Below are 24,324 nucleotides of genomic sequence, written 5' to 3'. Positions count from 1 at the left end.
AGACCAGTGGCTAGATGTAAAACAATATATAAAGCTATTTTTATTGTTATTTTAAATTTCATGGGACATTTGTATGTGACTACAGGGACATAAAACTGTTTTTGCTTCGTTCAGAAATATTAACAATAGCTGCCTGTGCCAGATCATCAGAAAAGACATTGCAAGCCCTATAGCATGCATGGAATTAATTTTGCTAACATAAAGCATCTTAAGAAAATACAGCAAATAAATGAACACCTATCTAGTTACTTGAAATCCCTAACTTAGCAGCAAGTGATCCCCTCACAGTACAGTACACCACAGTAATTTAAATGTCATGCACAAACACTTTTATGCTGTTTGAATTTTAACTTGAAGGCAGAATGATATCATGGAAAAAAAAATAGGATTCTACAGAATAAACACCATTTTCTGCTGCCACACTTATCTCTGTACTTTACAGAATTTCTGAAGTGCATTAGGAACATTATAAAATTACCCCAAGAAGAGTCCGTTTCTATAAACTTTAGCTAATGTGCCTACTTTGTCCATGTCCAAGTTCTGTGCATGGCTGTCACTGATGGAAAGAAAACGCATAAGTAATACAAAACCTCATTTCTATCTGCACATTCACTGCTTAATATGCAAAAGTACTTTTACAATCATGTTAGCTTACCAAAGTTTTTAATTGGTTTACATCTAACCCTTATGATACAAAGCAACTAATAAAGCATTCCTAAATTAGGCCAGAAATATCCTCATAACTCATTATAATGAACAGCTGTGCATGAGATGAAATATATCTTTTGTTTTATCTACTTGTCAAGCAAAAGATTGTTTTAACCTCATCCTTTATCTCCAACAGAACTACAACTTTACTAGCAACAATAAAACAATTGTGTGGATTTTGACATGCTAGAACTCCATAAAACACAGATGACAACAAATTAGCTGCAAAGAAATTAGCATCCTTTGCAAACACTTCCGTAAATACTCTGCTCTCATCACATCCCCTGGTCGAGAACTCCTGTCAGCGCAGCATCTATTAGACACCTGGGAACAGCCCTGTTCATTCACATATTTCTGGTGTGCTTTTTTTTTTTTTTGGTGCGTCAGTACATGCCATTCACCCGCTGACAAATATCGCCATTAGAGCACATGCACTTAGTAAAACTGAAAAGTATTCAGACCACTCAGTTGGTGAACACTTTGTGTTGTAGACATAATTTTAAATGTTTTTTTCTAATCAATCTACATTGAATAACCCATAATGACAAAACAAAAACATTTTCAGAAAGGTTTGCAAATTAAAAATCAAATAATTCATAGAACTATTCAGAACCTTAAAACTCAGTACTTTGTGGAGGGCAATACTGAAATAACCATCTCTGCTTTACTTACCTATTGTTCTGAGAAAGTCTCGACTACACTGACAGGCTTCTGTGCTATGTACTGCAGAAGAATGGAAACTGAGCCAGACACTGAAAGAGGACATTCCAAGTGCCATTATTGTTTCTGTGTGTATGGAAGCATACTAGTTCTTGTTTTGGTTATGATCAGTTTCTTTTGTTTGCTCAGAAACAATGCAAAAATATCAGAGAAAAAAATCAAATCTGATATCAAGCCACAAAGAATTCCAGAAATTGACTAGACAAAACTGGCACCTTTTCAAAGGAATTTGTAAGAAATAATTGGATTTAAATCTTATGATGCATCTTAATTCATACCCAAACTCACTTCTGACAAGTAACAGGGGCTAGGCAATATAGAAATAAAAAAAAAGTTTGTTTTTTTTTAAAAAAGGAGGAAAGTTGAGTCAATCTTTGTGTCTGGAGGAAAGAAAAGCAAAAAAAAAAAAAAATTGGTAAAGAGGATTTGAGAAAGAAAATTGTTCAAAGCATGGGCAATATCGAGGCTACAAGGCCATCTCTGGAGGCCTTAACAATTGTGTCTATTATGTGCAAGGTTATTAAGAAATTTACTGCCAATGGCACTGTAGCTAACCTCCCTATGTGGACATCCCTAATCTATATGTGAACAGAAGAGAAAAATAGCTAGAAGATTGAAAAGAAGGATTGAACCTCACATTTCTAAAGAACCTCAATTAACTACCAAACAAATTCAGGCTGACCAGCAGATACAGGATAGAATCGTGTCAGCTTCCACTATTTGTCAGGAGCTGAATGAAATGGTAGGAGATTCACGACAACCCAACTGCTACCACAGAGACATGAAAAAGTCAAACTGGAGTTTGCCAAAACTTGCTTGTAGAAGTCAATGTTCTTATGACAGAACATCCTGTGGATATATAAAATCAAAATAAAGCTTTCTTTTTTTGTAAACCACATTACTGTATCATTTACAGAAAATAAAATTGAGACCTTCAAAGAAAAGAACACTGTCCCTATGGTCAGACATGGTGGAGGTTCAGAGTTATTTTGGGGTTGCTTTGCTACTTCTTGCAATGGATACCTGACTGTGTGCATGGCACACTACATGGACTACTAAAGAATTTTGGAGTGCAATGTAAGACCCAATGTTAGAAAGCTGGGTCTCTGTCAGAGGTCATGGGTCTTACAGAAGGCCAACGAGCATTGTATAGTTCTGAAATGGCCAACAACGAGTCCAGATATAAATTCTATAGAACACCTGTGGAGAGATCTCAAAACGCAGTTGAGATAAGGAACACTTTAAAACTGTGACACCTGGAGCAGTTAGCAAAAGAACTGTGGTTCAAAATTCCAGTGTAAGAAACTCATTTGTGTTTACAGGACACAGATGATTTCAGTTACTGCCTCCAAGGATTGTGTCACCAAACATCAATTTTGAAGGTGCCAATAATTTTGTCCAGTCTGTTTCTGGAATTCTAGGTAGAATGATTCCAGAGGTTTTGTTTTCTCTGCTTTTTTGTGTAGTTCCAATGTAAATAAAAGAAATAAACATGATAATACCAAACAACTTTCAACTGAAAGAGTTTTCTGAAAGAAGTGCAGGAGCACCAATATTTTTTGCCACGACTATAGATGCACACACACACCCCAATTAATATCTATCATTTTTGTAAGTTATTTTGTAAGAGCTAAAGACAGTACTTCAAAAATGCTTTATTCTGAACAGAGTGCTTTGTTTATTTTGTTTAGATGCACACAGCTGCGCCCTTTTGAAAAGATGTACAGTTTAAACACCAAGTCCTTAACATGCATAAAGGTATTATTATTGTTTTATTTTCGTATTTTCTCATTCTGTTGGTCATTCTGTTTTTATTTTGATATATTAAAGATGTATTGTAAGTGCTGAAAATCTCAAAATTCTTATTGTTTCAAAAAACAAAAAGCCTAATTAATGTAACTTAAGTGATAAATATATATTTTTTAATATCTTTATTCAAGTCAATTTTTGGATGATGTGCTTTTACTTCAGTTACAAATATATAGTGTATGTGTATTAAATGTCTCTGAAAGATTTTGTAACAAATATTGGACTCCCAGGCTTGAACCCAGTCATCTGTTAAGAAACAGCAGGATAGCTTAATCATTTAACTTAACCATAAGCCAATCTAACAAAGGAAATCTGCTACAATGCAGGCAGGTCACGGATAACAGGTGTACTATGGTTTGTAGAAATAAGATAACAAACCTTTACTCTCTCTTTCAGATTCTGTCCAAATACAAAAGCTGATTCAGTCTGTACTTCTTTATTCTCTTCTTTCTCTTCTGTGTCATCAAGCCCATCTTTGTTTTCATTCTCCTTTTCCTGTGGAAGCAAAGATTTTCAATTCTACAACCAAAACTGAAACAGGGCCAACACAATTTGAAAAATAATTTATTAGTCTGCACTTTTAAAACACTCGGTGCAGACGTTTCCCCCACTTTACAATCACTTCTATAGTTTGTTATTGTAGGCATGTAGGAAAGTAGGCATGTTCAGTTGGTCCGATATTTCACTTTAAATCATTACCTTTCTATGAATGCATATGTTAAACAGAAAAATCATGACCTACATTAAATGCTTCCTTATTTAACACAGATTTCTTCTGTTCAAGGCAACAAAACAGCGTAGTTTATTAAAAATCAAAAATAAAATTATGAATGGAAACTGAAAATCAAGCAATGTGTGCAAAATAAAGCAAATGGAAGTTAATAAATGTGAATACCCACACATGTAATGCATATCATTCCATAGTGTTGTGAGGGTGTCATATTCTGCAGCATTTCCATCTAAAAGATCAGTTAAGGGGCTCCTCTAACAATGCAGTTTGAGAAACAACATAAACCTAACTCAGTGTTCACTATTAAAACAGAAAAAAGAAATTAAGAAGCTCTCAACCAGCAAAGACATGTGTGATCTTTTTACTATTCACTAGAGCCAATGGAACAAATAAAAAGATACATAAGAGATGGACAGAACTATTAAATCCTAAGGTTCTTTTGCCATGCTACTAGTTTGTTTGTCTAGTGTTCTTAACGCACTTGTAACATTTGTCCATTAAAGCCACTGGCGCACACTGAAATCTCCAAATGCTACCTGGAGCTAAAGCACATCACAACCTCAAAACCCAATCTATAACTTAGAAATGCCCGAACTTACTAACATTGGGTTCATACAAAATGTTATTTACAGTCATATACTACTGTTGTTATGTGAGATTTTGCATACAAGTTGATAAATATTTTGTATGTCTTTATTTGTAACTTAGGCAAAACTAAGTCAGGAAAGTAAATTTTATGACAGAGTTGGAGGAAGTGCTTGAAACAAATATTTCTCTGCTAAAGTCTCTCTCTCTCATTCCCCACACAAAGCCAGGCTGCCTAACTGCCAAGCTTTACCTTAACATATGGTTTTGGGACAGGTGTGATGATGTTCTATCACCCCATTGGTCTGAAGTATGGCTGTTTGGAACTGGTTTGTATCAAAAGCCTTTAAGTACCATGACGCCCTATTGGCTGTAGGGGTTGGATAGAATATCTATAAATTTGCTCACTCCCTCACTCTCTCTCACCAAACTGATGCAAGAACTGAAAAGGATAACACAATGAAGAGCAGAGCTCAGCAGCATTGAGACAGGCATGCAGCCTGTTCTGAAGAATGCTGACCACAAATGATGTCTTAACTAGAGACATTTTAAGTAACTAACAAGTCTGTGTACCACCTGAAATTACACATCACCATTTATCACGTTGAATGGTTGCCAATATTCAAATGAACTTTGCATATTGTTATTATTTATGAATATTACCAATAATACATTGTTTAAATTTTAACAACTCCTGCTTGTCTTTTACTATACCTAATTGCCTGAGGTTACAGATGTAGAAGGGAAGGTGCGGTGAAGTTATATGGTACAGTACCTTATAAACAGTGGTAAGTCTGATATTTGAGGCATTCTGACAAAGGCTACATAATAATACAAAAGGGGAAAGTACTCTACCAAGACAAAACAACTACCATCCAAGTAGCTGAACTTTACTAATAGAAAGGGGGAAAAAAAGAAGAAAAAAAAACAACTTAAACAAGGAGCAGTTTTAATACACACTATATCAGAAGACTGCATAGCTGACAGTCAGCCGACCAGCAACACCGTGAATAGGAGTTAACTCTATCTCCTCCTTTTACGTAGTAACAAATGAATAAAGTTTTATAGTTATTTACTCAACCTCATCTATAGGCACCTAGAATGACTGCACCCTGCAATGATGGAGCCAGAAAGGCTAAAGAGAAAAATTCACACTGGTACTGGCAGTGGAAATTAATGTAACAGTGCCAGAACAGGATTACCCTTCACCCATTCCAATGTTAAGTAACTGGGGGCCTAAGTGTGGCAACAGGTAGGAGCATTGAGAGAGAGAGAAAAATGTGACCTGGGAGGGAAAATGAAGTGTTTCCTCTGAAAAGCTGCAGGATAGGCAAACCAATAGGTATTATGAATCCGACCTTCACAACCAGAAATATGGGCAACATGAAGAGTTGGCAGGGGTTTGGAACCATGCCAACAGAGGACAGCAGGTGGTTCCAGACAGGTAAAATTTAAAGCATATAGAGCTTTTATATATAAAGTATGGTAGTAGGCACATTAGATAGCAGAAAGCCAGTGGAAAGAATATGGAATATGTTGTTTTTTTTTTTTTTTTTAAGACCAACACCCAGAAGCTGCCCAAAAAACCTAACCTAATTTATTAAAGGCTACAAAAGGACCAGATTTGCTGTACATTCCGGATCCACCAAAAAGCCTAAGATTTTGCTCTTTGAAGTTTGGCCAAAATTAACAAACAGGAGGGTGCTTAAAGTCTAATAAATAAATCTTTTGAGCTGATAACATGAAGTTTAAGCTAGGACTCACTCATTTAAAAAAGAGAGAGAGAGAGACCAGGACAGACAGAAGAAAAGGAAACACTTTGACACATTGTTTAATTGAGCAAATGACCCCTTGAAGTGTTCAACTTCAGTTTAGGAATTTTCATAGTGGGAGCAGGATTTTATTCTCTGTGGCACGTAAACAATGTTTTTCTTTTGTGTATTCCTTAATTGTGTGTTTTGTTTTAATAAATACCCCATACTGAATACTTTTGGTCTCCTTGATAAAGATCATCAGTTTTAGGGTGTCCTATCATTTTCATTGACTATTGTGAAACAGTATGAAGTGTTCATATAGGAACAGAAGGCATAAACTATTGGGAAGAAAAGAAATATTTAGAACCTTCCCAGTTTGAAATAGTTCTGCAAATTTTCAGACAACTTCTTTCAACTAGGGGAGGTAAAAATAAAACCAACCATTAAAAATTATAAAGAGGATGAGTACTTCTTGAATAAACATGTAAAAAGGTACACTCAAATACAGGTCTGTGCATGCCACTAAAAATGGAGAAAAGTTTCAATTACACAATTATCAAAAATGTATACTCTGACAGAATGGACATAGTATATTTTATATGTAAACTTACCTCAGATGTAGTGCTGTCAGAAACCTCCGTGTTATTTTGGGACTCACAGTTGCTTTCTGAGCTTGAGATCTTGTTCACACCATTGGTTCCACTGGTGGAATCTACAATGGGGAAAGGAAAAATATATTTCAAATTAGTTTACATCTCAATGACATTTTCAACAGTGCAGCTTAGATATGATCTGTGAGAAACAATCGTCCTTTTTTATTTTTGTGTTTACCGAGAGCAAAGTGTGAAGGCAATTGTCAGACTCTGTTTAACTGCAAAGAGGATACCCACCACACTACGAACCACGTGGATTGGGACCAGAATGCAGGAGATGACAACTCAGCACCACACTGGAACAGAGGTGTTCTTTTTTTGGCTGGATTGCCAATCCTGTCATCAACCCCCAAGTTTTCCCTGTAAATCGGCGGACCTACAGATTAACATCATACCCAGAACAAAACTGCAAACAACTCAAATTTAAAACCACACATCTAAAATTTTAAATTTCACAATTACTTTAGTTTCCTGGTGTACCCAGACATTAGCTGCAGGGAATAATGTTTTTTCTGGGTAAATGATTTAACAATATAGACAGCCCTCGGGTTATGAACATTCCATTCCTGTGGATGTTCCTTACCCAATCTGGTATACAAGTTGGAACTTGCACAGAATAATGACTGTTAATGGAAATGTTGGAAAAAAGGCATAATTCTTTACTGCTTAAACAAAAATGTTTCAAACTTTATTAATAAACTTAAAGTGATGCACTATTATTGCACTTTACATCACAAATAATTTAAAATCAAATGAACCTTGGTGATGTACAGCATGTTGACCCTATGCTCAGGCATCATACAGTTTTTGATTATGAGGCAGTATATCATGGAGTTGGAAAAAGCATAAGGAAGGCATGGAAATTTACCACTAGCAGTAACTGATCCCTCAGCAGAGATCTGCTGTCTTTACAGAGGCATCACAGAGAGTGCCAAGCTCTCCCTTCCAGCTATTGTATCCTCAAGACAGCATGGTTGGTATACGCATTTAGGTTGCTGATAATTACCAGCACTTTCCAGATGAGATGCTTACCAGTGACTGAGCTTACTGTATGGCAGCTAGTTACATTCTGAGACGTGTGCACAAAGGTTGTACAAAATGACTGAAAATGGTGACAAAGTGTGCAGTACTATTCCTCACTGTTCACGATGGCTGTTGTGTGTTCTTCTACTTGCAAAACCAGTTAATTTAGTTCATAAGTCAAAAATGGAATTCACAAGATGAAAACAGAAACTTGTGGATTATATGTGCTTGTTTGAATCTGCAGAATTGCTGTAACATGAGACCCACCTGTATTAAATAAAACCATCAAAAAGCTTCAACTATGTGTCACCATTAAAACTAAAGTATCAGAAGGTAAACCTAAACAATGTTGTGAAAGTTAATACACTAACAACACAATATTCCAAATACATACATGTAATAACTTGCAGCATATATATATATAAAAAAACTGAATAAAATTCAATATAGTGAGAGTGAGTGAGTGAGAGAAAGAAAGAAAGAAAGAAAAAGTGGCCAAAAAGGAAATTGTAATGTAACATTTGCTGTAACTATACATTCTAACAGACCAAGTTGCAATCAGAATCTTCTTTGCAGGACATAATGGGGTTTGTTCATATTTTAGGTGACGTCGGAATCAGTTTTTTAGGCTATTTTTCTGCTTCGTTGCGAGAAATAAAGACGAAGAATTATCCATCAAAAATCACTTTCAATTTAGATGGAAACAAGAGGCTGCATCTGACTTCAGCTTAGCTCAAGCACTGTTTAATGCTGTAGAATGCACCTTATTTGGGAGCTACTGAAGGAGAGAAATCTGGGGAAATGTGAATGTGGTTATTTTCAAATATAACATCCTTTTTCTGTCTGAGAAACAATCAATTTTTCTTTAACCTGTAGTTTATTGAATCGGACAATCAGGCTTTTCAGTTTTGAGGAATTCAATCCACGTATGCAAGAAGTTGCTGGGATCAAACGCTGTATTTGAAATCTGTTGTGCTGTGTGGTACCTAACAAAGAAGCTGGCGACCTTCAAGAAACTTCTCTTCTAATTGGGTAGTGACTTTGGATTGTGTAGAACACCGTACTCACCGATACTTAAGATTATTTTTGCAATTTCTCTAAATGAAGGGTCTACACTTCCAAGGGTAAAATGTTCCGTCTCATTTCATTTGTTAATTGTAGTGTTCTTGCCATTATCACAGGAATATTGTCCAAGTAGTACTCCTGATGGTATAGTAACACAGTCTGGTGTAACTCTGCTTTAAGACAGACAGGGGTATTTTAAATAATCAACAGAATTTGGGACACTTGTACAAACTGCTTCAACTTGCAAGGCTTAATTTATTTTATTTGCTGCAGAACATCTATAGGGTGTAACCTATTAGTTGTTCCCTGAAGAAGGCCCATTTGTAATAATCTGATATTTCCTTTTTTCAGTTTTCGGTAACCCAAACTTTAAATTTAAACCTCTAGCAGTTCATTGCTAACCTTTTCACCATTTTAGGTTTTTCATTGCATTTCAACTGATTAAGTTTGAAGAAAAACTAAGGTGTTCTAAAAATCTTTGACCAGTAGTGTATATACACAAAGTTCACGACTATTGCATAGAAAGTATCATCCGCGGATATGGTGGCTGTAATGTTAATGCATACATAGTGTACTGTAGATAGAGTGGATTTAGAAAGTATTCAGAACTTCAGTTTTGCACACTTTGAGTTGTAGCCGTTACTTTAAATATATAAATTTGCCATATCTGTCCATCAATCTACACTCAATAACCCATAATGACAAACTGAAAATGTAGTTTTAGAAAGGTTTGTAATTATAAATAAAAAAAAAAAAAAATAGAATTATCCTCTTTAATAAAACCCCTGTGGGCATCCAGTGTCTGTGTGTGTGTCTCTTCTGGTGAAGTGCGAATGCGCGGGGCATGGTGCGACGCTTCAAAGGCCGCCTGACGTGTCACACAAGACAGAGAGGGCGGGACCTATAAAGATCGCGCGGCAAATCCAATCGGATTTCGGTAAATGAGGTAAGCCCTAAAACAGAAAACACGAAAAATCCAATCGGGTACTGAGACGCGGAGACCAGCTTCCCCTTTGTTGTGCAAGTGTTCACTCTGAGGATGTCAGATTTGCGATTAAGAAGCTTGGCCCGGTAAAGTGTAAAGTAAAAGTAGATTTACTTTCGTGCACATTACATCAGTTGCTGGGGAGAATCTGCTGATTGCCCACTGTTGTCACAGAAAATTAAATGCATATTACGGACAGCAAAGCCAGTATTACTGTCAGAGAAAATTACAGGCATTTTACAGAAAAAAATTTGATGAGGTAAAAGGTCCCTTGCCATTTAATACAGACTGTTCCTACTAATGTTTATGGACTACTGTTCTAGCGCCCGTTATTGTAACGGGCGCTAGAACAGTAGTCCATAAACATTAGTAGGAACAGTCTGTATTAAATGGCAAGGGATTATATTATATTATATATATATATATATATATACACATATATACATATATACACACACAGTAACAGTAGATTATATATATATATATATAAAAAATAAAAACCTAACTCTCTCCTGAGAAAGTGACGGGGCCAGAATAATTTTTCGATTCACTGTACATACATTCACTCATTCTCGAAACTGCTTAATGAAATTCAGGGTTGTGGAGGCCTAAAATATTCAACAACAGATGCAAGGCAGAAATCAAACCTAGATAGGGCACCTGTCTTCCACAGGTAAAAATTCTTACATCCACACCATAGTGTTGCCAATTTAGAATCATCAATTAACTAACCTGTGCATCTTTGTGAGGAAAATCAGAGTAAACGGCAAACCAAAACACAGTTTTTAAATTTAGTGTGCACAAAATCATAAGACAGCAATTCCACCATGGCACTACTATGCAGCACTGCAAAAAGGGAAAAATTAAATACACATTCATTGCAAATTCTTTCTCAACTCTTTATAGAAAAAGAAAAAAAAAAAATCACACACACACCATAATAATAAAAAAGTGACAAATTCAGATGTACTTACTTGGGGGAGAAAAAAGTCGGGGCTGTGGGGCTTGCAGTACTGCAGGACGAAGCACACTGCGCTGCTGTTCCTTTGGCTTTTGACTTGGCAAGCCTAAAAGGTAAAATATAGCTTGCTGCTAATAACGGACTCTCATCTCTGCAAATGAAGATTACTACTGCTTTTATACTGGTCAAAACACTGATTTTCCCAGAAATACTAGGTATCCTAAAGAAAATGCTAATGCCTAGCTTACATTCAAGGCCAACTGAGTCTCCTGACAGCGTTAAACTAATGCTTTTTATTGAAGTAGTTCAAATCAAATAAGAATTGTGTCATTATAAAAAAATGTAAGGAAAACGTCAAGTTGAAAAGAGAATAAAAAAAGATACACTACACTGCTTATGCTCAAGAAGTCTAGACTTTGTGAGAAAAAACTACTATGCACAACTTCAAGAAAACGACTTACAAAGAACAAAGCAGTGCAATAGGAAACAATCAAGTATGCTAAAAGCTAGTTTTCAAAAGTCTTTTAAAAATTCTAACTCAATATTGACTTTACTCACCAAAACAAAAATTCCATTTAGTAATGTTACAAAAAGCTTTCTATCCAATTATTAAATGATCTACACCCACTGGTTCCAATTTTTAGTCTTTAACATTCTATTTCAAGAGGACCCTGATATGTGGTAATGTATCAGATCTTTGAAAACTCTTAACTTTTATAGTTTCTAAGCCAGTTAATTTAAATGACTATACTCCAGCAGTGTTCACCTGCACTGTGACAAAATCTTTTTAAAATTTGCTGAAGGGTACCTTAATGATTATAATTAAACCTTTCAAGGACTCAACCAATTTGCCAAGATGTGCTGCTACTTATCTTACATATGTAAACTTCTCTGTAAATACTTCTACATAATACCATCAAATCTTACTTTAAAACGAAGATTATAATTGCATGTACATTGTACAAAAAAAATTTAAAAAGCGCCACACAAACATACACAAAAATACAGTACGATAAAGAGATTCAAGAACAGTACAGTATATGCAAGTACTATATATCTAGCTGTTAATTAATCTTACAAGCTGTTCACAGAAGCTCTCTCAGAAGGTACTGGTGCAAGTGCAAATGGTCCTGTGCTGTTTGCAATAATAATATTTAAGAAATATTGGTTTACAGACTCCAAATTTTAAGTTACCAAACACAATGTCATTCCCTCTTTTAAAAAGCCAAACACACTGGCCCCACAAGTCCACCGCCCTATAACCCCTTTGTCTGACAAGCAGACACAGAATAATGACCATTACATTATGTAGTAAGCAGTTGTTAATAATATCCATCTTAATATATGTCTGGAGAGGATGACAGTCAGGAAATTCAGCCATGTTTAGTTAGTTAGTTAGTGTAAAAGCATTCACATTTCATAAATGTAAAATTTAAAGAAAAAGAATTTGTTTATCAAAGACTAATCTGTATATTGTCCGAAACCATGAATGATCAAGCTAGTAAAGGTAGAATATAAACAACTTGAAATACATATCAATAATAATTGTAACATGAATATTGTAATTCATATCTATTTAGCACTACAGTATAATCTAATTGAAATGACCTCAACTACAGGCATCATAGCACTCACCAGCACTTGGTGCCTGGCCATGAATTAACGTTGGAGGCTTCAACCGAAACCCAATGGTCTTCTCTTCTACAAAACAAATTGATCAATAAATAAATAAATAAATAAATAAATAAATGAATGAATGAATGAATACAATTTTTTTTATAAAAAGTAAAGCAGAACATAGAACATCTTCATATGCATCTTTGTATACCTAGCCCCATAGTTAACATGCTGAAAAGAAAAATCACAAAATGAAACAGTACCAGCATTTAATATTACCATGTAGTTTCTAGCTGAATTCCTCCACTACCACACAACTTGTAACAGACCGATAGACATAGGGGGCCATAAAATCACCAGTTTTTTTTTTTTTTGTTTTTTTTATATAAACGTTTCCAACAGTTTACTAACAATGAAAACACACACAGATTTTTTATTTGTGTGAAATTATCTATTTAAGCATCCTCATGTATGTATACTCTCCTAAATGTATGGCTACTCAACACAGGAAAAGATGACCTGTGTCACCAGACAGCTGGAATATCCTAGGACTGATAATGTTTTGGCCCAGCTCTCTAATACAAAGATGCCAGAGGTTTCTGTATTATGGCTTTATTTTCACTGCGTCTACCTGTACTCAACCCAACAAATTACTTCCTCACACCTATACACAACTCTATTATTAATATTTAGTAGAAGTTTTGACCATATTTTCATACACTATTTGTATATTTTTTTAATTTTAGTGCATGTTACGACAAACCTTCAACTGCTATTTTTCAAAATTTGTAGAGCATTCCGGACCTATACATTAAATTAACTGATTTTCCTGAATTCACAAATACAGTAATATACTAGCCAAAATAAATACTAACCAAAACAGAACTTTTGATATTTACCAATAATCCAATTCCCTACTATTCAGCAGTACATTTAAAAAAGTAGATAAAAGAAGGAGATCTAAACCATGGATTAAAAGAATTACATAATAAACATTAAAAGAAAAAATACCTTTTTATCAATATATGGCTAATCTCACTTACCAGGCTCAGAATCAGAATTTCCAGTGGGAGACTGGCAGAAATTTGAAGGCATGAAGACATTGTTCTTTGAAACTGAAAAACAAATTAAAACAAACATTTTATTTGATATTAATAAAGTTATTTTATTTAAAAAACACAAAGGCTCCTTTTTGAATTTCGAAAGTGTTAATACAGTGTTGGTATTTAGCGAGATGCACTTGATTAATCATGACTAAGAGACATGCTTTTTCCAAAACTTGCACAAGGTAATGCCAAGCAAAAATCATTCCACTGTCACGGTTATTAAGATGTTTTAATGCACAACATCATAATAGCATTAGAAAACAAACAAAACATAATTTACTGCAGAGCATCTATACAGCTTAAAAGGAAGAGGGGAATGGAACACCAGAAAAATCAATATCAAGTTTTCGTACAAATTCTTATTTTTGATGCATTTACATGCAATGTCACCTAGTTCAAACTCAAGAATTTCTTCCCCAAGAAACAGATTTATACTACCAAAATATGTAGCCCATTTAATGCCCATTGTAAATAAGTGAAGTTTTATTATACCATGTTTCCATCTTCAAACATTGAATTGGCACTGTAACTGTTGTAATAAAACTGCACCCCAACCACATCCCTCAAATACATGTTAATTCTAAACCAGAAAACACTTACTTTTGTCAGTGGTCCAAACCAAATACGCACACTTTCATTAACATGAATGAATATTAGAGTATTAATAGTATAATACTTTGTACTATACTAATGACTCAAAAATAAAATTACTCCAATATAAACTTTTAAAAGTGCACTCAACTGTAAAGTCTGTTATCATTCCATGGCAGTGTTGGCTGTTACAACACAATTGTTATGAAAATAAAATGTACAGAAAAAAAATGAAAATGGAACATGCTCCCATAGTTCTGACAATGTTACATCTCAAAAGAAAATTACATTTATCCTGTCCATTAATGAAGCAGCCAAATAACATCACACACCTAAAATTTGTTCAGAACTGTAACATAATATATATACAAAAAAAACTGTCCTTCCTTTTTCCCCTATTTCTGTCTACAATAAAACTACCACACCTTATTAACAGGGGAGGCCTTATTTTTCCAGTTTCACATTGGCTATATAAATGCACCTTATTGCTGGTTTCAGTTTTCCAAGAAAATGATTCTGCTTTGCTTCTGTTGATGGACATATTTCATAATTATCACTGGTCTGATAAAGTGAATAGCCAAAACCAACATCAAACATGAACAGAATTAAAGTACTAAGAAAGCAATGTGAAACCCAAGAATTATTATCAATTATCTGAACATTTGCATGGATAATTTTGGCATGTGTGTGCCATTTTACAATGAGAATTAACATACATGGATTTCTTTTTCAAAATTATACTGGAGAACCAAGAAGGGGAAAAAAATGTTCCTGCATAGGTTAAAGTGTCCTTTTGAGTTGTCAGACTGAAGAGAGAGAAAACACGTTACATAATTTTTGGGTTCACTTTTTGAATTTTGGAAAACAACTGAACCCACAACCAAAAACAAAACACGCACATAGTTTACCAATGGGCATCCAGCCTGATATAGGAACCTATGATGTGCTGACTTAAGGCCAATGCAGTGTGAAGGTGAGTTTTTATTAGTCTTCAGAGATGTCTAATACTAGCTGTTAACAGGCTAGAAACTCCACATGTTACACAGCACCATAGAAAGTAACATAGGGAAACAGAGAAATACAGTCATATGAAAAAGTTTGGGAACCCTTCTTAATTCTTTGGATTTTTGTTTATCATTGGCTGAGCTTTCAAAGTAGCAACTTCCTTTTAATATATGACATGCCTTATGGAAATAACAGTGACATTAAGTTTATTGGATTAAAAGAAAATGTGCATCATAACAAAATTAGACAGGTGCATAAATTTGGGCACCCCAACAGAGATATGACATCAATACTTAGTTGAGCCTCCTTTTCAAATATAACAGCCTCTAGACGCCTCCTATAGCCTTTGATGAGTGTCTGGATTCTGGATGGAGGTATTTTTGACCATTCTTCCATACAAAATCTCTCCAGTTCAGTTACAATTGATGGATGATTTTCGATGATATTCAACTCAGGGGACTGTGACAGCCATTCCAGAACATTGTACTTCTCCCTCTGCATGAATACCTTTGTAGATTTCGAACTGTGTGTTGGGTCATTATCTTATTGGAAAATCCAACCCCTGGGTAACTTCAACTTTGTGACTGATACTTGAACATTATCGTGAAGAATTTGTTGCTATTGGGTTGAATTCATTTGACCCTCGACTTTAAAAAGGGCCCCAGTCCCTGAACTAGCCACACAGCATGATGGAACCTCCACCAAATTTGACAGTTGGTAGCAGGTGTTTTTCTTGGAATGCGGTGCTGTTCTTCCGCCATGCAAAGTACTTTTTGTTCTGACCAAATAACTCCATTTTTGTCTCATCAGTCCAAAGCACTTTGTTCCAAAATGAATCTGGCTTGTCTAAATGAGCATTTGCATACAACACCTGCCATACAGATGTTCTTTGCACAAATTGCGCTGAATTGTAGAACGATGTACAGCTACACCATCTGCAGCAAGATGTTCTTGCAGGTCTTTGGAGGTGATCTGTGGGTTGTCTGTAACCATTCTCACAATCCTGCGCGTATGCCCCTCCTGTACTGTTCTTGGCCTGCCAGACCTGCTGGGTTTAACAGCAACTGTGCCTGTGGCCTTCCATTTCCTGATTACATTCCTTACAGTTGAAGCTGTCAGTTTAAACCTCTGAGACAGCTTTTTGTAGCCTTCCCCTAAACCATGAGACTGAACAATCTTTGTTTTCAGATCTTCCGAGAGTTGCTTTGAGGATCCCATGCTGTCACTCTTCAGAGGAGAGTCAAAGGGAAGCACAACTTGCAATTGACCACCTTAAATATCTTTTCTCAGGATTGGACACACCTATCTATGAAGTTCAAGGCTTAACAAGCTAATCCACCCAATTTAATGTTTTAAGTAATCAGTATTGAGAAGTTACATGCATTCAAATCAGCAAAATTACAAGGGGACCCACATTTTTACACAGCCAGTTTTTCACATTTGATTTAATTTCATACAACTAAATACTGCTTCACTAAAAGTCTTTATTCAGAAAACACCCCAGTACTCAGATGTTCCTAGGTAATGAAAGAAATACTACTGTTATCTTTTTTTGTTGAGAGTCAATTATTATGCAGGCTGAGAGGGGTTCCCAAACTTTTTCATATGACTGTATACCAAACAAACGTCAAACCATGTCTGTTTTACATAATATGAAACTGCCATCAGAAAAATCCAGCATGTGGCTGCGCTCAGACACTCACACATTAAAACGACGGAGCCCCAAGTGAAAAAAGAATGCTATATTATCATCATGTACTACACCTAAGTGAAAACTGAAAATTTCTTCCAATGCACAATAAACGGGTAAACTCAACAATCAGAGCCCTGTGAAGACACATATACTACAATTCAATACCACATCTATGTATAACTAGCAGCTGACTGCAGCTCCCAAAGTCATAAAGTATAAATGGCCACTCAAAGTGCTCAAGTTATCATTCATAAACATTACACTGTACACTCTGCCAACTTGTCATGTTACAGCATTCTTTTTTTTAGCCCACATCTAACACTGATATAAATACAACTAAGCCAATGTAGGACTAAGTTATCATAAAACCCTGGAACGCTGACCTGGATAAGCAAAGAGGACAGACTAATAAAAGTCAAAAGGTCACAAGAATTAAAAGTGTGACTTGGGGTGCAGGAACTTCACCTTATTTAAAATATGAAGCAAAGAGTATATTCCACTATTTCACGCATTAATTAGATAGCCAGCAGTTCTGCACCACCACCGTTCTCTGCTTTCAGTATACTCTTATTGATACGCAAGGTAAAAAACACTTTCATTATAAAAAGCCTTATAGTTACCAATACCTCTTAGTTATAAAAAGGGACCATGGCCATTTTCATTGAAAATGTTCTTATTTCTTGTCAACGCTGAATTGCAAAGGCCAAAACAATCTACTGTTTTTCAAACTGTACTGCAAAATGAAATTAAACAGGATTTGATAAAAGGTGTGAAAAACAGAGGTAAGACAAAAACAAAACAGAAAATAATGGTGGTGGAAGTGGATAAGTTTATCTCCAACATGGCTGATGAGAGTGACTACTTATTCCTACAGCAATAGCTGCAAGGCTAGAACCACTTTGGACAGGACTCCAAATTAGAGTAAAGAACACACAAATACACACAAACCCACACCAATCCAAGTTTCACCAGTTACAACAACATATTTTTTAACAATAGGTAGAAACATAAGTATAAGGTTCATCAACAGTGAAAAACACGTAAACTCTTCACAAAAGACATCCAAAAAATAAATCAATTCATTGTCAAATAAAGTGAAGCAAATGAACAAACTGATGTGCAATAGCACGGACTATTAAAAAGGTCTTAAAAACAAACAAAAAATGAAGCACACAAAATAATTTGCTTCTGGACCAGCAACTAGGGTTTACATTTTCTGTTTAAATGCAGCTTTGCACAGCAATTACCAAAGTCATTTTGCTCACACCAGCCTGTCCGCAAACCATCCCAACCCAGCACCTAAGCTCCCTTTGCAAACTAATGGAATTCCTACCAGAATTGGAAGGAGGAAACTGAGTTAAGGAAGATGTTCTTTCACGCTTCACAGGTGGACAGTAATTGCTTTCTTTGTCAGAATCTGTAACAGAGTAGGAATATTTTGTTAGGCTTATTACAACAGAAGACCTAAAACAGGAAAAACGTTATTGAGGGTTCAGTAAATATAAAAATTCACTCTGAATGAATATCTGACCCTAACATAATCACCTTCACCATCTTCTGGGCTGGAAGCTTCGGCTGATCTCTAAAAGAAAACATAAGAGGACTCAGATATCTAAAATAAGAAGCAGATCTAGAATTTATTTGTTAATTACATAATGAATAAACAGTAAAGCCACTGATTTTTCTGCATCTTGGCCTTCAGATGCAACTAGTGAAAACTGCATGGAAAACTAGAAGTTTTTAATTTTTCTCTCCAACATTTTATTTATTATATTTAAACAGCTTTATAAACAGATTATTCAGCACAAAAAAAAAACATTTTGAAAGAAAAAAATAAACAACAATAATCTAAAGTGAAAATTACTAAATGGGAGTTCATGATTAAATGGGGCCAATGCAAATTAACCCTTCCCAACATGCAAATGAATCAATCAATGAAAGAAGTAATGCATTTACCTTCTGTGCCTTTTCTTTTTGGAATACAAACACAGGTGGAGCTATAGCAGGTTTTTCTGCAAAAAGAACAAAAGATGAAGATGCTACATAAGTTCATAGTACTGCATAGTAATGTTAATTATTGTATTGACAAAAGAAGGGATTAAATATGGGCTTTAAAAGTGAATAAAACATTTAAACCAAACATAAAATCACCACACATTTGTACCTGTCTCTATTCAACAGTGGGAAAAAAAAAAGGTATTACTTTAAACCCCTATTTACTTCCAGTTTTTAACCATCAGGTCCTCATAAGGCTCGGAAAACTGTGCCTGGACAACTGTTATATACATGAAAGGCCCATTAAAATCCAACAATGATACGCTTTCGTCCCTGTGTCTTCAGCCTTGAACTAATGCCTGGGTAAGCAAGCCATAAAAACCCAGAAAGAATGTAAATCTTAATAAGCCACGCATTCTGGCACTGAGCTCATCTATATTATTGCTAGTTTTTTTTTTTTTTTTTTTTGCCTTTTTTCACTTTTAAATTAGTGGCGAGTCATTGAGGAGTGAAAAACTGCAGGCCGAAAACAAAAAACTTGATTCTTTGTACCTGACACACTTTGTACACATTAAACCTAGAATATACTGTAACTCCCATTATTGGCTAAATATGCTAAATGCACTTATTATTTTATTTTTCCCCTATTAAGTGGCATTTTGCTCCTTGAGGTCAGAAGACCTATGATCACCATCCATCTCTCTTTTAAATAAAACTGAGACGCAGTGTTTGTGTTCATGTAAGAAATAAATGAATGTACTAAATGATCCACAGTAATGATCAAACACTTAGTGCTCATTTTTATTTAATAAATGCTTTTAATTACAGCAACTTAAAAATTCTGCAAAATGAGACTGGACATATACCAAGAAACCACTAAGTTAAGACAAAATAAAGAGCAGCCTTTTAAAGCAACTCACCAGAAGTGTAGGATGTAGTTAGTTAAAATAAATAAAACAAAAACAAACTACAACACAGCTGGTGCAAAGCAGATATAGTGTGCCAGCTAACTTGACTTTGTTGTACAGGGCTCAAGTTGAGTGCTGCAAGCTAGACATCAAGGATGGGATTAAATTAAATGTATTAAAGGTGACCTGAATATTTTAATTACATTTCATCATTTTAGTCCTTGTATGATCAAGTCAGAAGCCACACAAGATGAAAACCAATTATGTGACTCCACATCATGGCTGAGGTAGCTAAAACTGCATTGCTACATTGGAAACACTCTTTGAAGAAGGGATTAAAGGCTTATAATAACCTGGAAAAACAGAATTATGATAGTTATTTTATATTTACATTAATAAGACTGTCCTAGCATAGAACAACAGTTAAGGATCTTAGTTTTTTAGTGTGCATTCGGAACAGGATCAGATGAAGAACAAAACTTTCAGTGAACTGGAGGCAGCATACACATAAGCTGAGGTGTCTTCTTTTTGCACGTGTTACAGTTTTTGTGAATACCATTTAAAAATTAACAAATTTATTAATAAATTTTACAGTACCAGTCATTTTGACATTGGTCAATAAAGCAGAAAAGACCAGTAGATATCTGATGTGTACCAAGCTAAAATGTCTCATCTTTGGCAAACAATTATTTTAAAAATTCAGAGCTAAAATTAGTGCAGTGTCAGATAATGTATACAATATTCCCTCCTCGATCGCGGGGGTTGCGTTCCAGAACCCCCCGCAAAAGGTGAAAATCCGCGAAGTAGAAACCATATGTTTATATGGTTATTTTTATATTGTCATGCTTGGGTCACAGATTTGCACCGAAACACAGGAGGTTGTAGAGAGACAGGAACTTTATTCAAACACTGCAAACAAACATTTGTTTGTTTTTCAAAAGTTTAAACTGTGCTCCATAACAAGACAGAGATGACAGTCACGTCTCACAATTAAAAGAATGCAAACATATCTTCCTCTTCAAAGGACTACGCGTCAGGAGAAGAGAATGTGAGAGAGAGAAGCAAACAATCAGAAATCAATAGGTGCTTTTTGGGCTTTTAAGTATGTGAAGCACCGTGCCGGAAGCATGTTGCTTGACAAAGCAGCTGCAAGGAAGGGAGCAATGTGAAGGTAGTCTTTCAGCATTTTTTAGACGAGCGTCTGTATCCTCTAGGGGTGCGAACAGCCCCCCTGCTCACACTCGCTCCGTCAGGAACAGAGAATGTCAGACCAAGAGAGAGAGAAAAGCAAACAATCAAAAATCAATAGAGCTGTTTGAGCTTTTAAGTATGTGAAGCACCGTGCGGGAAGCATATCGCACAACAAAGTAACCACAAGTAAGCCCAGCAAGGAAGGGAGCAATGTGAAGGTAGTCTTCTAGCGTTTTTTGAGGAGCAGCCGTCCTCTAGGGGTGCGAACAGCCCCCATGCTCACAATATATTTGAGGAGTTTTATTTAATACGTAATACGTGCTCTGATTGGGTAGCTTCTCAGCCATCTGCTAATAGCGTCCCTTGTATGAAATCAGCTGGGCAAACCAACTGAGGAAGCATGTACCAGAAATTAAAAGACCCATTGTCCACTGAAACCCACGAACCAGCAAAAAATCCGCGATATATATTTAAATATGCCTACACATAAAATCCACGATAGAGTGAAGCTGCGAAAGTCGAAGCGCGATATAGTGAGGGATTACTGTATTACATTTTTAGTGTAATAAAATGTGTGGGGGCAAAAACAATAGCTATGGCAAATTAAATTTTAATATCTCCAGTATTTTTGCTTTTTTACACTCCACTGTAACTTTTGAGGGTTACTGATAACTGGACTCTTCTACACAGGCTTATGAAATTACTTTCAAAATATTGTCAAATAATTTCCAGTATTTGCAGAAGTCTTCAATCATTTTGACTTAGATAATGTATTCCTCAAGGTTCATAGCACTGATCAACTCTCTTTTGTCTGTGCATGTTTCTAATAAGGGATGTGGTTTACAAATGCAATATTAATTTTCGTTCCTATCCTCTCAGCAGAAATTAACATTTAAAACAATGATGTAGCTCAGTATGTACTGCATTACAGGTGTGTTGTTTAGGGGAAAAAAATCCAGTAAGTAATAGTCTTTAAATAATGAAAAGAAAAAAACAACACAGTCTTTTAGTGAGAGATGACTGTTGTGAGTAACAACAAAATACTAAATACCCTTAAAATAAATAGCTGGAAGTATGGTTTGGCTAAATACATTTGAAGCACAGATTTCCTAAACCTGCTTCTGCCACTTTAGAACTATTAAAAAACTTAGATGACTTCTTAAGATACAGGAACTTGAAAAGTTAGTTAAATGGTTTCAAGAAGAATTAATCACTGTAATGCTTAATAGTCATTGACGGCTGATCATATTTGTTCACTTACTCTACAGTTTAATTCAAAACAGAGCAGCCAAGAATGTTACTCCTACACCATAGAATTAAAAACAAATAATTCATTCATAAATGAGTAAACCATAACTATTTATAGAGCACCATCAATTTTTCACAACAAAACAAAACTCAGCTGCAAGAGTCCTTACTCGAACCAGCAGCGGCGAGCACATCACACCCATCCTGCTCCGTCTTCACTGGCTCCCTGTGTCCTACAGAATCGAATATAAAATCCTACTAATAACCTACAAAGCTTTAAATAACCTCACACTAAACTACATCAGTGACCTTCTCCATCACTATGTGCCTGCCCGCCCACTAAGGTCCTCCGATTCTGGTAATCTTGTTGTGCCCCACACTAATCTACACTCCATGGGTGACAGGGCCTTCAGTTGTATAGCGCCCAGACTCTGGAATGACCTACCGAAACTAATCAGGTCAGCTGACTCCATGAATTCTTTTAAAAAACAACTCAAAACTCATCTGTTCAGGAAGGCTTTTAGCTCTACTTGACTTTACAGTGATCCCTCGCTATATCGCGCTTCGCCTTTCGCGGCTTCACTCCATCGCGGATTTTATATGTAAGCATATTTAAATATATATCGCGGATTTTTCGCTGCTTCGCGGGTTTCTGCGGACAATGGGTCTTTTAATTTCTGGTACATGCTTCCTCAGTTGGTTTGCCCAGTTGATTTCATACAAGGGACGCTATTGGCAGATGGCTGAGAAGCTATCCAGCTTACTCTCTCTCTCTCTCTCTCTCTTGCGCTGACGTAGGGGGGTGTGAGCAGGGGGGCTGTGTGCAGCTGTTTCCTGAAGGACATGCTGCACGGAGCTTCGCATACTTAAAAGCTCAAAGGGCACGTATTGATTTTTTTTATCTGTCTCTCGCTATCTCTCTCTATCTCTCTCTCTCTCTCTGTCTTCCTGCTCCTGACGGAGGGGGTGTGAGCTGCCGCCTTCAACAGCTTTGTACCGGCGGTGCTTCGCATACTTAAAAGCCAAAAAGCTGTATTGATTTTTTTTTTTGACTGCTTGCTTTGCACTCCTTTGAAAAGGAAGATATGTTTGCATTCTTTTAATTGTGAGACAGAACTGTCATCTCTGTCTTGTCATGGAGCACAGTTTAAACTTTTGAAAAAGAGACAAATGTTTGTTTGCAGTGTTTGAATAACGTTCCTGTCTCTCTACAACCTCCTGTGTTTCTGCGCAAATCTGTGACCCAAGCATGACATTCTAAAAATAACCATATAAACATATGGTTTCTACTTCGCGGATTTTCCTATTTCGCGGGTGGCTCTGGAACGCAACCCCCGCGATGGAGGAGGGATTACTGTATTACCCTTCTCTCAGTTTACTTCTCTGTCAAGATGCTAATGTAACCTGTGTGTGTGTGCTATGCCATCAAATATGCTGTTTTTTTTCAGAATTTACTGTCTTAAAATTCTTTATCTGGTTTGTACAATGCTATATACTGTATATTCTGCCGTTCTTTATTATATTCTGTAAGTGCCTTGAGCATGGGAAAGGCGCTATATAAATAAAATGTATTATTATTATTATTATTATTATTACTATTTCAATGAATTAAAACAGGGGCGGCACGGTGGCACAGTGGGTAGCGCTGCTGCCTCGCAGTTGGGAGACCTGGGGACCCGGGTTCGCTTCCCGGGCCCTCCCTGCGTGGAGTTTGCATGTTCTCCCCGTGTCTGCGTGGGTTTCCTCCAGGCGCTCCGGTTTCCGCCCACAGTCCAAAGACATGCAGGTTAGGTGGATTGGCGATTCTAAATTGGCCCTAGTGTGTGCTTGGTGTGTGGGTGTGTTTGTGTGTGTCCTGCGGTGGGTTGGCACCCTGCCCAGGATTGGTTCCTGCCTTGTGCCCTGTGTTGGCTGGGATTGGCTCCAGCAGACCCCCGTGACCCTGTGTTCGGAATCAGCGGGTTGGAAAATGGATGG

General features: G+C 36.2%; 1 protein-coding gene across 2 annotated transcripts in view; it reads right to left on the bottom strand.

Annotated features, from left to right (window-relative positions):
• ranbp3a (RAN binding protein 3a) overlaps positions 1–24,324 on the bottom strand; it is an 82,068-nt gene that overhangs the window by 19,750 nt on the left and 37,994 nt on the right. The window contains exons 2-9 of one of the 2 annotated variants that reach the window (XM_028816554.2): positions 18,962–19,017; positions 18,551–18,587; positions 18,339–18,422; positions 13,654–13,725; positions 12,629–12,694; positions 11,007–11,099; positions 6,918–7,018; positions 3,616–3,732 (exon numbers count right to left, since the gene is read on the bottom strand). In XM_028816554.2, coding sequence (XP_028672387.1) covers positions 3,616–3,732; positions 6,918–7,018; positions 11,007–11,099; positions 12,629–12,694; positions 13,654–13,725; positions 18,339–18,422; positions 18,551–18,587; positions 18,962–19,017 — 626 coding nt within the window. The remainder of the gene's footprint in view (positions 1–3,615; positions 3,733–6,917; positions 7,019–11,006; positions 11,100–12,628; positions 12,695–13,653; positions 13,726–18,338; positions 18,423–18,550; positions 18,588–18,961; positions 19,018–24,324) is intronic. The other variant, XM_028816556.2, reaches the window with a different exon arrangement.

This window comes from Erpetoichthys calabaricus, chromosome 12 (genome assembly GCF_900747795.2).
Source record: "Erpetoichthys calabaricus chromosome 12, fErpCal1.3, whole genome shotgun sequence".
Taxonomy (NCBI): Eukaryota; Metazoa; Chordata; class Cladistia; order Polypteriformes; family Polypteridae; genus Erpetoichthys; species Erpetoichthys calabaricus.
Note: the sequence above shows the minus strand (reverse complement) of the source record. Positions and strands in the feature narration are given on the sequence as shown.